Source organism: Abramis brama (assembly GCF_963993115.1).
Source record: "Abramis brama genome assembly, chromosome: 7".
Classification (NCBI taxonomy): Eukaryota; Metazoa; Chordata; class Actinopteri; order Cypriniformes; family Leuciscidae; genus Abramis; species Abramis brama.
Window position 1 is genome coordinate 17,527,036 of NC_139969.1, and position 15,623 is coordinate 17,542,658.

The window sequence follows — 15,623 nt, forward strand, 5'->3', positions numbered from 1 at the left end:
AACAAAGCCACACAAATCACACTTTTAATCATCTGGAGATGGAAAACGAAAAAAAAAAAAAAAATCGAGAGCAGTTTCAAACCCATCCTCTATGCCACTCAATCCAGGCAGCCCTGGGTCATGCTGTATTTGAAACAATTACTGTCCAAAAGTACGACTGCTAAGCAGATTTGGGTTATAATTTTTTTATTGAAGTAATCATTCTCATGGATGCTTCCATCCAGACCTGATCCCCCCCACCGCAACCCTCCCGCAGTTAGACTAAGGCAGAAGGAAATAAATGATTTTGCGGTTATTTGATTTGTCAGTGAAACGCCTTGGGCACTTAGGACTTTGAAATATGTTGAGGACAATGCACTAGCTTGTAAACATTGTATTAAAGAGGAAGAGAATGGCAGAGAGAGAGAAAAAAAGGTGGGGGGGCGACTCCTTCTCGAGTCTGGCGGGTGGATTGTACATTGAATCTTTGCCTTGTGGACATTGTGGATTGAGGATGACTGATTGGAAGGCAGGAATTATTAAACGGGGCGGCTAAAGCATCCACCGACAATAGGGAAAGACATATCAAATCGGATTCCTCTCTGAAACATTAATATCTGTCCTGCCATCTCTCTTTTCTCTGCTTTCTTTTTTGTCTCTTGCTTTTTTTCACTGTCTGCCTGTTTCCTTGTCTGTCATTCTAGCTGAATCTCGTTTAGAGCCCCATAGATTGGTCACTGCTGCGTGTTTATAAGCAGCGTGATGACGACCTGAGAAACAATGACAGGGTAACATCACCCTTGTCATGTTCGTTTTAAATGATGCATTCACACCCAGAGAGATGCTTGCACTGAAACTGAATTAGCCTGCACCCTAAACTGAAAGTCTGATCCAGCGGACGAACTTGTCCCTGGACAAAAGAAACGGAGAAAGAGCAAAAGAGAACATGGATCCTGTTTGTGTTTATTTAGATTTGAAAAAGACTTGCAGTTCCTGCTTTGACAGATGGAGTTACAGTACAGTGTGTGGACTGGCTAAAGAGGCTCAAATGTAATAAATGACAGGTGAAGGCAGGGTTTGGTGTTTTGCCCCGCCTCTACACTCAGGTAATAAGTCTGAAGCCCGCCTTTTCTGCAGTCAGCATGATTGATCTGACAGCCAGGGGAGAAAAGAAAGAGAAGGGGACAGAGAGAAAAGATGAGACAGAGGAGAAGAAAGAGACAACACAAATCAGGAACCAGGCCTTGAGAGGGGATAAATTGCCCCATCGGTGGCAGTGCGCTGTTTGCAAGATAATAAACAGACTCCTCGGCATCATAAATCCGCCCAGCGTGGCACGGTGAATCTCGGTGACCTCACACATCTCCTCATGTCAAAAAAATAACACTAAGATACACTTCATACCCTGTAGCGCTCTAAATGCCCCCTCTGCACTCATTGTACGCCCTAGTATCTCACAACGGTAGTGGGACATGCAGGGAAGAACAATGGCAGAAAAACACTCTTCACTACATTAGAGATGCCACACAGGACCTGAACTATAGTACCTGAGGGATATCATGTAATGGTAGGTACTGTATATGTACAGTGCTATGCATAAGTTTAGACACCCATGCTAAAGTTGACTAAAAAGAGGAATAAAAAATCATCTTTTGGAAATTGAACTTAATGCTTTAATTAAAAAAAATAGGAAAAATCCAACCTTTAAGGACACCAATTTTCTTTGTGAATGAATAATGTATCGTAAATAAATAAATGCTCTTCCTTAAAATACAGGGTGCATAAGTCTGGACACCCCTATGTTAAATTCCCATAGAGGCAGGCAGATTTTTATTTTTAAAGGCCAGTTACTTCATGGATCCAGGATACTATGCATCCTGATAAAGTTCCCTTGGCCTTTGGAATTAAAATAGCCCCACATCATCACATAGCCTTCACCATACCTAGAGATTGGCATGGTTTTATTTCAGTTAGCCTAATAGCTGGTTTGATTTGCATTGAGAGATGATCTTATGGAAAGTACTCCATGCCAATCTCTAGGTATGGTGAAGGCTATGTGATGATGTGGGGCTATTTTAATTCCAAAGGCCAAGGGAACTTTATCAGGATGCATAGTATCCTGGATCCATGAAGTAACTGGCCTTTAAAAATAAAAATCTGCCTGCCTCTATGGGAATTTAACATAGGGGTGTCCAAACTTATGCACCCTGTATTTTAAGGAAGAACATTTATTTATTTACGATACATTATTCATTCACAAAGAAAATTGGTGTCCTTAAAGGTTGGATTTTTCCTAATTTTTTTTAATTAAGGCATTAAGTTCAATTTCCAATAGATGATTTTTTATTCCTCTTTTTAGTCAACTTTAGCATAGGTGTCTAAACGTATGCATAGCACTGTAGCACACACAAGTTAATTTAAGGCTTGTGTGCAGACAATAATGCATAAATCATGATGGATTTTTGCAGTGAAAATACTGGCATTTTAAACGGAATCATCATGTAAGTGTTGTGCAAGTGATCTTCAGGCAAGTTTCTGTGTACTCAAATGAAACAAAAACTGTGTTAATTTGAGATGCTACTCTTTAAGGTAGAGGGTTTAAAACTTTTTGATGACAAGGATCCAAAAATAGGATGATCCCTTTGCAAAGGAACTGTGTGAGAAAAATTTGTGTAAGTGTGATATTACAAATTAAATCATTACCATTTATCTTGACATTGTACTAAACACAAAAGGAATTATTAAAATATCTACAATAATATTTTAAAATAATTATTACTAATTAAAAATGATTTCTATAAAAAATACACTTTCTTAGGATACGTATTAATGTCTCCCTATATACTGTATGTATTACTTCATGAATTTCCCAAATTCAGTTTAAAATTATTCACTGTGTGCACCTGACTTCCCCAAAAACGCCACAATCCGGACAAACCAAGCTTTCCCATTCCCCTCCTGCAGCCAAATTCAGCTAGACTGAGAAGAGAGAGGGAGCGAGAGAAACGAAGAAACGGAGAAAGAGCAAAAGAGAACATGGATCCTGTTTGTGTTCATTTAGATTTGAAAAAGATTTGCAGTTCCTGCTTTGACAGATGGAGTTACAGTACAGTGTGTGGACTGGCTAAAGAGACTCAAATGTAATAAATGACAGGCAAAAACGCCACAATCCGGACAAACCAAGCTTTCCCATTCCCCTCTTGCAGCCAAATTCAGCTAGACAGAGAAGAGAGAGGGAGCGAGAGAGAGGGAGCTGGTGAAAATTGAATAAATGCCAGTCGACAGTTGGGGGGTTGTAAGCTGGAGATAAAGATTGCTTTTCGTGTCGTTTGCCACCCGGATCTCCCTCGCTCCGCTGGAGGCAAATTGATTACGTGGAGAGGTTGGGAAAGGGTGGGGGAATATGTAGATTGCTGTGGCCCTCAGAGCAGGCAGACGGGTAAAGGGCATGATGGATTTCCATTTCCATACATGAAGAGCGGAGGACGAGTCAGGAGAAGGGGCACGGCGATACGGCCACAGGGGAGGGAGAGAGAGAGGAGTACGGCGGCGGGTTCCAATCTCACACACACTCACCCGCATCCACTCAGACATCTGCCTAATGCTACATCTTAAATAGCTTTCCCCATTTTACATGCACTCAAGTCTCATTTGGTGCAGAATGAAACGCTATCATTAAAGGGAGATTTACTACAAATTGCCACAAATTCGCCATGTCACTTCCAATGATCTGTGTGTGCTAGCATGTGTTGAGCGAAGCTCCGCCTGGGAGGAAGTATACAGGGAAGGAAGACGGCAGCAGTTACCCAGAGTTCCACACTGATTGAAAGAGAACCAACAAAGCAATGCTGTGACTGCTCTGTGAACCTCAGGATTGCCTAAATTTTGTCCAATATTGTAGATGCAAATGTTGTAGATTAACAAAAATGGGATCATTTCAAGTTTACTGAAGATTTATAGAAAAGATATCAACAACATTTGTAATATGAACCATGGCAAAATTCCCATGATGAGCAACACCATGATCTAACCAGATACTATGATATAAAGTTTTCTATCATCGCTTGTTTTATTTTATTGTCAAGATGTACTTTCTTCAGCAGAACAAAAAATAAGCTATTTTGAAGAATGTTTTAACTGTTTTGTCCATTTAATGAAAGTCAGTGGGGACCAAAACAACTTTAGACACCATTACATTTCACTGTTTCACCATTTTTCAAGAATATCTTCTTTTGTGCTGCATGAAAAAAAAAAATGCATACAAAATTTGGAACAACATGATGGTGAATAAATGATGACACTATCCCTACCTGATGACTGGCTGTGGTTTAGATAAATTGCGCAGGAAAGAAAATATTACAGTATGTTTAGGACAAGGTGTAACAGAATATGATCAAACTAGTGAATATTCTCTTAGTTAATTCTGTATTCTTCTCATTTTACTCACCTAAATCACCTAAATCTCATTTAGTCCATCTCTCTCCTTCTCTATATCCTAAATCAGTATTTAAGTGATTGCACTGCCTATAGCCCAGAAAAATAACTCTCTTGGCTATAAGCAGGGGTTAAAAGGAGTGCAGGGAAGGCTAAATCACGGGCCTGTAATGTCGAGCGGCATCCAACCCTGACAGACCGGGAGCAATGATGCAATTTCCTTAAATAACCACCACCATCAAACAGGCAGAGGCGACCGAGGCCCAGAGCCATGTCAGTGTCCACAGTCACTACCCGCAGGGGAGGGCGGCCCACTGCCCTTTATTAATTATTAAAAGATAACTCCTCACCGCCGTGTGATGGATAACACTCGTGCAGGAAAGACATCCTGCTGAGAATTAATATCTCCCTCTCTCTTTCTCCCTGTGTCCCCGTTTGAAGCCCAGCAGCATAATCTATTAAAAACGAAAAGGGGGATACGATTCGCAGCATGAGGTCTATGACATGCCTGTGACCTATAGATTCAAACGACATTGTTTCTTGTTATGGCTAATGTTCGTTTGAGCTCACAGAGTGAGACTTCCTGTCTGGGTTGGGCGGACGGTGTATGAGAACACAGCGTTTTAACCTGGTCAAGTTGATGTACCAGCAGCAGGGTCCTGGGCCATTGCTCCAGGCTGCCTAGGCCTGTCTGAAGGTCTCAGTTAGTGGATGAATGATGGGTACTGTGCTGGATCTCTGTGATCATCTGACCATACTTAACCTGGCCACATGAAAGGCCTAAGCGCATGTGGGCTGATGGATGACAGGGAGAAAAAGCACCTGTTCTTCTGCTGCATTACACCAGTAGCAGGTGTCCTTACTGCTGATTTTTAGATCAAACTCTTATGTGAGGGAGAGCAGCCAATGTGCTTCATTTGTCTAGGAGACGGTGACAAGAACTGATGGAGCTGTCAGAAGACGACAGGTATAGATGTGCGAGTCTACCTGATGTGCATGTGGGTGAGCCTCTCCATCTCCTGCTCCATGTGCTCCAGGAGTTCTCCTGGACGCAGCAGCACCTGACAGATGGGGCAGATGGGAGCCTGACTGTCATAGAGTGACACCTTCTTCTTACCTGAGAACAGAAAGATAAAGAAAGAGAAGAGAAGATGAGGTTTATTTATCATCATGAAAAAACTTGGGAAATTTGTAGATATTACTAAACATTCAAGATTATTTTGTTCGTCAGAGCCAGTGTTGTTACTATTAACCAAAACTAAAACTATTTTTTTTTTTAAAATTCAGTAACTGAAAAAAAATCGGAAATAAAAAAAATACTGTATGAAACACTTCAACAAACCTTGGCAACTAACTGAAATAAGTTGAAGTTGAACTAAAACTGAAACAGAAATAAATTCAAGCTAAATAGGATACAGATACATATATACATATTATATATTATATACATATTATATATATATATATATATATATATATATATATATGAAGAGTTCAGATGCAAAAGCCTCTAAGTGCCATCTGAAATTTTCTTCTAGAATGATCATTTTTATCAAGCTTGTCTATTTAAGTTCAGGAATTTCACTTAAATGACAATTAATAGGCCATTTTCATTGCCATTTCAGTGAAATGCCTGAACTTAAATATACGAGCTTGATAAAAATTATCATTCTAGAAGAAAATTTCAGATGGCACTTAGAGGCTTTTGCATCTGAACTCTTCATATATATATATATATATATATATATATATATTCACTATAGTACATAATTCCAGGTTTGAGTTTCCAGGTTTCCTATTCACCATCACAAAAGATGCAGAATATCCCCAAAATATAATTTAAAAGATTACATTTTTGTGGGAAATCACAAAAGAACACCCAAGAATACAGTAGCATTAGCCCAGTTTATATACTGTATAGTACATTTCAAGATGAGCACGGGTCAGATGAGTGCTCAAAGTCTTTTTTCCTCTCTCTGGACTGTGTGGATTAAGTGGCTCAGATTTCTGCTGAAGGAGAATCCGTCATACTCGGCCTCCTGTCTCCTGTTCCCTCATTAAACCAGATCCACAGCTCCGCACAGGACAGTTACGCCACTGAGCGTGTGACACTTCAGCTGTATCTCGCACACACACTCCATATACACTTATCAACTCACCAATGGACAACATTTCATCAGACACTGTATTATAAAGAACCACTATTCTCAGTTATTGTGAAATGCACAGTAAATTAAACAATAAGGCTGCCCAAGTGACTTCAACAGTTACAAATTTATGAAGATTTGGGAATTTTTTTATAGTACTGTGTATTGAAAGCAGGCATGTGTACGTGCATTCACATCTGAGCACATGGCCGTGTTTATTATTGTCAAAGTCCATCAGTGTGGGTGGGTGTGTGTATCAGTTGCCTGTGAGTAACTAACACATCTGTTGCATGTGAATTATCTAACGTGCGGCTCTGTAAATGAGCGAAAAAACATTTCCTGTTTCACTCTGCTATCTCATAATCTCTCAGATCAGGAACTAGCCAATCAAAGCGACTATTTTTAGCCTCTGGGACAATAGATCCTCCCTCAAACAGGATATCCTGGATGAACTCACTGTTACCGACAGACTACAGCTGTAAGCAGCTGCAAACCCAAGGCGCAAATGTATACACAAACAGGAAGTGACGAAATCACTTTTTGGAAATTCTCTGAGATGTACACATGCTAGATTATTCACTAGCATTAGCTTTCTTTAAATATGCCAGGTTGTCATCTTCAAATATGCCATCATAGTATATGAATGGTTGATAGAGTGTCATTATATGGTTGCTAGGATGTTCTTGGTGGTTGCTAGGTCAAAAGAGCTTTAGTTATCACTACTAAAAATGGTGTATAGTTAGTGTTCATGTCTTGATACTTTATACTGTCACATCTCTTAGAACATTTTATTTAATGTGCTTAACGGACATAAAAATGCACGATTCGGTTTCCATTGCACACAGGGAAAAAGCAGATCCATTGTGTCCAATTATCAAAGTGTGTAACAAACATCTGATGTTTTCAGGTTGGTTGGAATGTCTGGGAGGCAGCTATTGATCTGTTGCAGTAGGGGTTAGTGAGCATCTTTTCTCGAGATGATGAGGTAACTTGAGGGCAGGTTGCAAACAGATGTACAAACACACACATAGTGGGGCTGTAATCCTGGTTCTTCTCTCTACATAAAGCCCTGGGCTCAGTATGAGCCCGTCCTTGACTTCAGAGGGCACTGTTGTGTTTGTCTTCACATGATGTGTGTGCAGTTTGAGAGGGCGATGATCGCTAACAGTCCAGTCTATGCACACACATACTGATGCAGACAAACATGACCGTAAACACATGTAAACGCTCTCTCACACACACACACGCATACATACATGCGGCAAAGTCCCTCCGGGGGAACATATCCTCTGCTCAGATATTGGCCTGTCAGAACTATTTCCTGCAAGAGCACAGATTCATCAGTGAGGAGCTAGCAGGGTCAGTTAGCATCCCAAAACTCCCCCTCCCACCCCCATACATCTCTCCACCTCCTCCCTCTCCTCTCCCCAGTCACGCGTGCCTACGCATACCCATCCCCTATTCTCCAGCACCACTACTTAACGGCCCCACACTCTGGACACTTTAAGTGACTTTGAAAAATAGGTAATCGATTACAATTCTGTGTGTCTCTGTTTCTCTCACCACCCTTTTCTCACTCGCCCCACTCTCCCCTCCCTCTCTCTCTCTGTCTCTGTCCAGCAACATCCTGCACATCTATTTCTCATTTTCTGTCCCTTTATTTGTTTTCCGTGCTCTCCTCTGTCTTATGTCCTCTCACCTATTTTTCTTTCTTTCTTTCTTTCTTTCTTTCTTTCTTTCTTTCTTTCTTTCTTTCTTTCTTTCTTTCATTACTGTATCATGGTAAGGTCATGGTCCTCTGACCTGCCATAGATGTGAATACTGAATTAAATTAAAATTAATCAAAATTTAAAACCTGCTTTTTTATTAGTATATATATATATATACACACACACACACACACACACACATACATACACACACACACATATATATATATATATATATATGTGTGTGTGTGTGTGTGTGTGTGTGTGTGTATATACACACACACATACACAACTGTTCAAAAGCTTTTTATAATTTTTTTAATGATTTGATGATTTCTTTCTTGCATGTTCTTTATTATATACTATTTTTTGCAATTTCTTTCTATCTATGGTATACCCATCATCTCCACATCTTCCTTTCTCTCTCTCCTCCTCTCATCAGCAGCGGTCAGCTTTATTGCCCTGACAAGATAATTTGAGTCGTGCCAAAGCAATCACCGTCTGCAAGAGTAAACAAAGAGAGATCCAGACCCATTCTACAACAGATAAATCTCCAATCCAACTCTTTTACCTACTCTTTCTCTCTCATGTGGCCATTTGCAACATGCAATCTGACAACCTGACATGTGTTTGTGTAGGAATGACATAGTTTGTCTACACAAAGTCATTATCGTAGAGCTATTCTGAAACTTTTTGTGTTTACACGTTGTTAAGAGTTATAATCTAAAATATAATATTTAAACGCACGGTAACGTGAATGCTAATGTAAATTATGACTGAATCAATGCACCTTCTGTATTTTCTTGTGTATTTCAATTTGTTTCTTTCCTTTTTTGTCTGTTGACATGTCAGATGGTTTACTGACAGAGTGTTACTCTGACTCTGTTATGTGTGCATGATGGGATCTGTTAACAGAGCGTGTGATTGTATGTGTGTGTGTCCCTCTGTCTGTGTGTGAAGAGAAAATGAGTGTGTGCCTCTTGAAACTGGCTCTTTAATTCATCCGTACACAATCAATGGGCTCAGTAATGGAGTCATGATGGTTTGGTCAAGCGCCTGTCGGGACCTTAACCACCTCCCTGTCACTTGTCTCTCTGAAAACACACACTCACAAACAGGGAGCTGGTCATTTGGCAGCTTTGATGTTAATACAAGATGGAGAGGATTCACACAATAGAACACATACTAAATCATCTCTCAGTCAGCACTGTCTGATGAATGCCTATATAGTAAAAGGGTGAGTGGACATGGGTTTGCAAATACCTGAAGCCGTGTCAAAGCTTCACATATATCCATGTGTGTGATAGTGTATAGGCCTAATGTTTTTCCTATAGACCGCCCCATTATGTGTGCATGCAGTGTGGTGCTGGTGTCCACATTGTCCCCAGAGAGGATTGACTAATAGAGACAGCCAGTGATTAATCATGTCTCCCCTGTGAGGGCTGGAGACACACACACACACACACATACACACAGTCCATCAGCCCTGGACACACCCTCACAAACACATTATTTGTTATACTTTTGCATTATTTGCTGCCTTTGTAAATGTATGCTTTATATATATATATATATATATATATATATATATATAGCATGTATATAAGCATGTAGAGGTCTGTAATTTTTTATCATAGGTACTCTTCAACAGTGAGAGATGGAATCTAAAACAAAAATCCAGAAAATCACATTGTATGATTTTTAAATAATTAATTTGCATTTTATTGCATGACATAAGTATTTGATCACCTACCAACCAGTAAGAATTCCGGCTCTCACAAACCTGTTAGTTTTTCTTTAAGAAGCCCTCCTGTTCTCCACTCATTACCTGTATTAACTGCACCTGTTTGAACTTGTTACCTGTATAAAAGACACCTGTACACACACTCAATCAAACAGACTCCAACCTCTCCACAATGGCCAAGACCAGAGAGCTGTGTAAGGACATCAGGGATAAAATTGTAGACCTGCACAAGGCTGGGATGGGCTACAGGACAATAGGCAAGCAGTTTGGTGAGAAGGCAACAACTGTTGGCGCAATTATTAGAAAATGGAAGAAGTTCAAGATGATGGTCAATCTCCCTCGGTCTGGGGCACCATGCAAGATCTCACCTCGTGGGGCATCAATGATCATGAGGAAGGTGAGGGATCAGCCCAGAACTACACGGCAGGACCTGGTCAATGACCTGAAGAGAGCTGGGACCACAGTCTCAAAGAAAACCATTAGTAACACATACGCCGTCATGGATTAAAATCCTGCAGTGCATCCATTGCCAATTACCATCTGGATGATCCAGAGGAGGAATGGGAGAAGGTCATGTGGTCTGATGAGACAAAAATAGAGCTTTTTGGTCTAAACTCCACTCGCCGTGTTTGGAGGAAGAAGAAGGATGAGTACAACCCCAAGAACACCATCCCAACCTTGAAGCATGGAGGTGGAAACATCATTCTTTGGGGATGCTTTTCTGCAAAGGGGACAGGACGACTGCACCGTATTGAGGGGAGGATGGATGGGGCCATGTATCGTGAGATCTTGGCCAACAACCTCCTTCCCACAGTAAGAGCATTGAAGACGGGTCGTGGCTGGGTCTTCCAGCATGACAACGACCCGAAACACACAGCCAGGGCAACTAAGGAGTGGCTCCGTAAGAAGCATCTCAAGGTCCTGGAGTGGCCTAGCCAGTCTCCAGACCTGAACCCAAAAGAAAATCTTTGGAGGGAGCTGAAAGTCCGTATTGCCTAAGTGTACCTATGATAGAAATTACAGACTTCTACATGCTTTGTAAGTGGGAAAACCTGCAAAATCGGCAGTGTATCAAATACTTGTTCTACCCTGTGTGTATATATATATATATATATATATATATATATATATATATATAAAGACAATTACATAAATGATTCTATAAGAATAAATGACCCAAAGAATAATCTAAAATTCCAAATACAGATTAAATGCTGATTTTGACCATTTTTTTATAATTTAGAAAATTATATGGATGTATAACAAAAAAAAATTAATAAAGTAAACTGGCAAAGTTATAACATATATATGTTACAACTTTAACAGTCATCCCAATTTACTTAACACACCAGGCACTACACCACATGTGGTCTCTAAAGCATCCCATTTCTCTTGTCCATTTCTTATTCTTCCTTCCATCTCTCTGTTTCCCCCTATTTCTCTCTCTAAGGGAGTGAGTGATGGCTAGCAGAAGACAGAGAGATAAATCCTGAAGCATGGAGGGGGTTTGGCGCATGCTGCTTGTCAGCGCGTTAAAGATGATTAATGTGGGATGCCCCCCTGTGCCGGACCCCTGTGTGGAGAAAGGTGGGGACTCCGTTTAATCTGAAGGGCCGGCGAGACCAGCGTGCAGAGAGGGGCAATAACAAGGAAATAGGACTGACAGAACTTTTTAGTGCTGAGATTTCTCACCTAAATGCCATGCTGTGAGAGAGAGAGAAAGAGAGAGATGCCTTTGACAGCTCTGACTGAGTGCTGGCCTGATCTTCTCTAATTTGCCAAGATGGATGGCTCTTTCTCACTATCTCACACTCTTCAAATCCCCTCTTTTTCCCTCTTCTAGACATAGCACACCTTTATCACAGTACATTTGCTCACCCGGACCTCCATTCTGATAGCACAGCTAATGAGGGCCAGAGCCAGCGGCCTCTCTCTGCATTAGACATCCCCTAATTATTAAAAGCACTTTCATCACACGTAACCTTTCGCTAACCCCACTGATAGCACAATTACACATTGGACGGCTGAGTTAGCGCATGTTAATATCTTAATAGCGTAAAAATTTGCTGCCTTGGAGAAGGCAGAATCGAGCTAACTTGGCCGCTAGCTGTGTGGTGATGTAGCATTTGCCTCTAGCTGCCTCTGACACTCTTTGTATGTTGTTTTACAAGCCGTTGTGTAAAAAAAAAACAAAAAAAAAAAACAGAAAAAGAGCTCCACAGAAGCCACCTCAAAAGCACGCTCCCCTGGTAGCTGGCAGCCCGCCATCGGCAGCTCCGGCTGGGGCTGTTAGCTGTCTGTCTCTCCTCTCATTTAGCCTCACGCAGCATAACTCAAACAGCATGCGCCTATTTATTTAACTGCTTCCAAATGCAGAAAAACCCCTCCATGCTTACATATCTGTGTCCATAAAACCTGCCGCGGCAGATACTGTGAAACGTTTAGATAGAAATTTGACATATAACGTACGTAGGCATCTTTTAAAGATTTATAATGGTATAGTAACACTCCACACATCACTGTTTGGGCAAGTCCCACCTTGACCTTTTAAACATTACTCTCATAATTGCAGTAAATTCACTCATTCGGTGGGATTAATGGTCTTCGTCTGGTTTGCTAGGAGTCAAGAGTACGTTTTTGAGTTTAGGTGTGTGTGCCACGTGTGTGAGTGTGTGCTTGGTGAACAGAGAGCTCTTAACGCATTGGCGAGAGAACAAAGCTGCCACTAATGGGCACAGGCAGAGAGCATGTGCCTTTGGAAACCTCTCTTTGCTTACAGTGTGCCCATGCTGAGCTCAAGATGGAGATGGTAAGGAGTCCCCCCTCCAAACCTGGGAATGCCTAAATTCACTTACAAACACCAGCTGCCTCCTGTAAAGCCGATCACTACACCCACAGGTGCCCAACTGCACCAACCGCACAGCATGGGCATGAAAGTAAATGGATTAATGTACATCTTTTTACGTTATTCTTCTTTGATCTAGAGGAATTCATTAAAAAAATTTGACCACATTGATAAATAAAACAGCTGGTTTTAAATAAATTAGCTGGTTCACCTAGCGATGGTTTTAACCAATCTTACAAACGTAAAACAAAAGCTATTCTAAGATGTTTTACAGGGTGGTCCAAAAAAATCATAAAAAAATCATACTTTAAACCATATTTTGTGTTTTGACGATTCTGTCTGACCAACAAAACAACTTAGACTAAGATGGTTCAGCCAACAATGGTTTAACCAATCATCAGCTAAGCAAATTCATAATGTGACCAGCTTAGCTGATGATTGGTCACAACCATTGCTGGTAACCATAATATGCTACGTTTTGGGCACTTTTATATTCACCCAGCATTTTAACAGTAATATACTGCTTGTGCCAATAACAGACAAGTATTGTCAGTCTAAAACCTATTTAAGCTGGTTCAAACTGGTCTAAGCTGTTTTCAGCAAGGCAATAACATTTAAATACAAAATACATGAAATATGAGAAATATGGTTTTACGGATTATCACTGGTTTAATGCTTTCACTGATTAAATTAGTTACTCTCTTTGGCCATGACCATTAAGAAGGTCCCCACTACCACCCAAAAAATTTGTCCTCTTCTTTTCTCATTTCATACAAGAGCACGACATTAAACGGGTTTTCCAAGCATCAAGTGTTTACGCCTGCCTCATTCTCTCTCCTCTTGCCTTTAAGCATGCCAACATCAGTAAACAGTGAAATCTCTCAGCCTCTTACCGAATGTAACCACATTACGCTGTCTGATAACATCGTCAAATAATGCCCGATAAGAGGAATTTGATTTGATTCAGGGCCTTTTTTCCCTCCCTTTCAAATGCTTCTCTTTTCTTCTCCTTGCCTTAAGGCCACACAAACACACACACACACCTCTTTATACTCTGCATCTTCAAAAATGACACTGCCTTGTATGTGCAATCAAATAAATCCAGCGAGCCTGTCAGCCTTCATTTTTTCACCTCCCCTCCTCCCTAAATCAGAGCAAGGTGAGCCGCTACAAGTCATCTCCATAATGGGAAATATGTGCTTTATACGCAAAAGGAGGGGAATTAGACTGATAATGGGACTGGCCCAGACTGTCCATGTGTCTGTGTGTGTGTGTGTGTGCTTTTTTACTTTATTGTAAGTGAGCAGAGGAAACACTAAGCAGGCTGGACAGTTCCTAGGCTGATTACTCAGGGTTAGGTGAAAAAGAGGGGAGAGGATGAGAGAAGAAGGGAATGAGGCATCGCGCCTCATTCGAGAGGACGTCTGATGAAATGGAACGAGGTCATCCTCGGTTTGGGACCTGACGAGCGTCGGCGTTGGCGTCTGTGCTAACCGTGCACGGAGGCCGATCACTGCTGACAGTGATGCATTGTGCTGTTAAACAGCAGCTCCTCATGCTACCGATCACACACACACACACACATACTCAGGGTGTCACATTTAAAAAGGCAAATGCAATCAGCACCTGAGAGAGGAGTGGGACGAGGGGAGTGGTTTTGTGTCGGTATCACTCTGTCATTCTCTCTCAGTGGGGAGGAGTGTTTGGTTAAAGATGATGTCGGTTTGATGCGTATAATCAGCATATGTGCAGGGCGTGCAGAGATGTGCTGGCAGTGATGTGGAAACGCAAGCCAGTTTTAGGGCCAGATTCATAACTGTGCTCATCAGAGGGGAGGAGACTTGATTATTAGAACACACAAACAACTTTAAGGACTTTTTAAAGGGCATGATGGGAAATAGTTTTGCTAGTCTGTGTATGGCAGGATTGTGCAAAATACAGAATTGTAGAATTGAAATTAGAATTAATAAGTGTGAATTTGAATACAATTTTAATTAAATTAGTCACGCGCCACAGGCACACTATACTGTTCAAAAGACGTTCTTAAAGAAATTCATACTTTTATTTAGCAGGGATGCATTAAATTTACAGTATTAAGTCATTTATAATGTTAAAAAAGATTTCTATTTGAAATAAACGCTGTTTTTTAAACTGTCTATTATCAAAGAATCATGAAAACAATGTCAAGGTTTCCACAAAAATACTAATATTAATATTAAAAATATTAAGCAGTGCAAAATTGATAATTAAAATGTTTCTTGAGCACCAAATCAACCAATATTTTACAATATTATTATTTTCCACTGTATTTTTTTATCAAATAAATGCAGCCTGGGTAAGCACTTAATTTCAAAACATTTTAAAAATCTTACCAACCTCAAACTTTTGAACGGTATTGGTCTCGCTTTTCTAGTTAAAATAGGTTTTAAATCAATTTCAATTCATTTTAATTCTACTTCCTTTCATTCAAATTGCAATGTTTGCTGCCTTTATTCAAATTCAGGAATTGATTCAATTCTGAATGCTGCACAATCCTGGTGTATGTATGTGCGGAGAAGATGGTGTGCACAGGTTTAAGAGTGACTGTGGCTTGCTTTGGAGAGCATGTGGGTTTACTTTGAGGGGATAGTGTTGAGAAGGCGTCTTATTGTGGTAAGTGTGTGTGTGTTTGGTTTGAGTGTATGGTGTTCAGGATAAGGCTTGTGTCAGTGGGTGTGAGCGCTCACAGTAGTGACAGCTGTTTATTCAATCAATCACCTTGTGGA

General features: G+C 40.6%; 1 protein-coding gene across 8 annotated transcripts in view; it reads right to left on the reverse strand.

The window, feature by feature from the left end:
* rnf220a (ring finger protein 220a) overlaps nucleotides 1-15,623 on the reverse strand; it is a 128,843-nt gene that overhangs the window by 32,990 nt on the left and 80,230 nt on the right. For all 8 annotated transcript variants that reach the window (XM_084119942.1, XM_084119939.1, XM_084119941.1 and 5 more), the window contains exon 3: nucleotides 5,401-5,530. In XM_084119942.1, coding sequence (XP_083976068.1) covers nucleotides 5,401-5,530 — 130 coding nt within the window. The remainder of the gene's footprint in view (nucleotides 1-5,400; nucleotides 5,531-15,623) is intronic.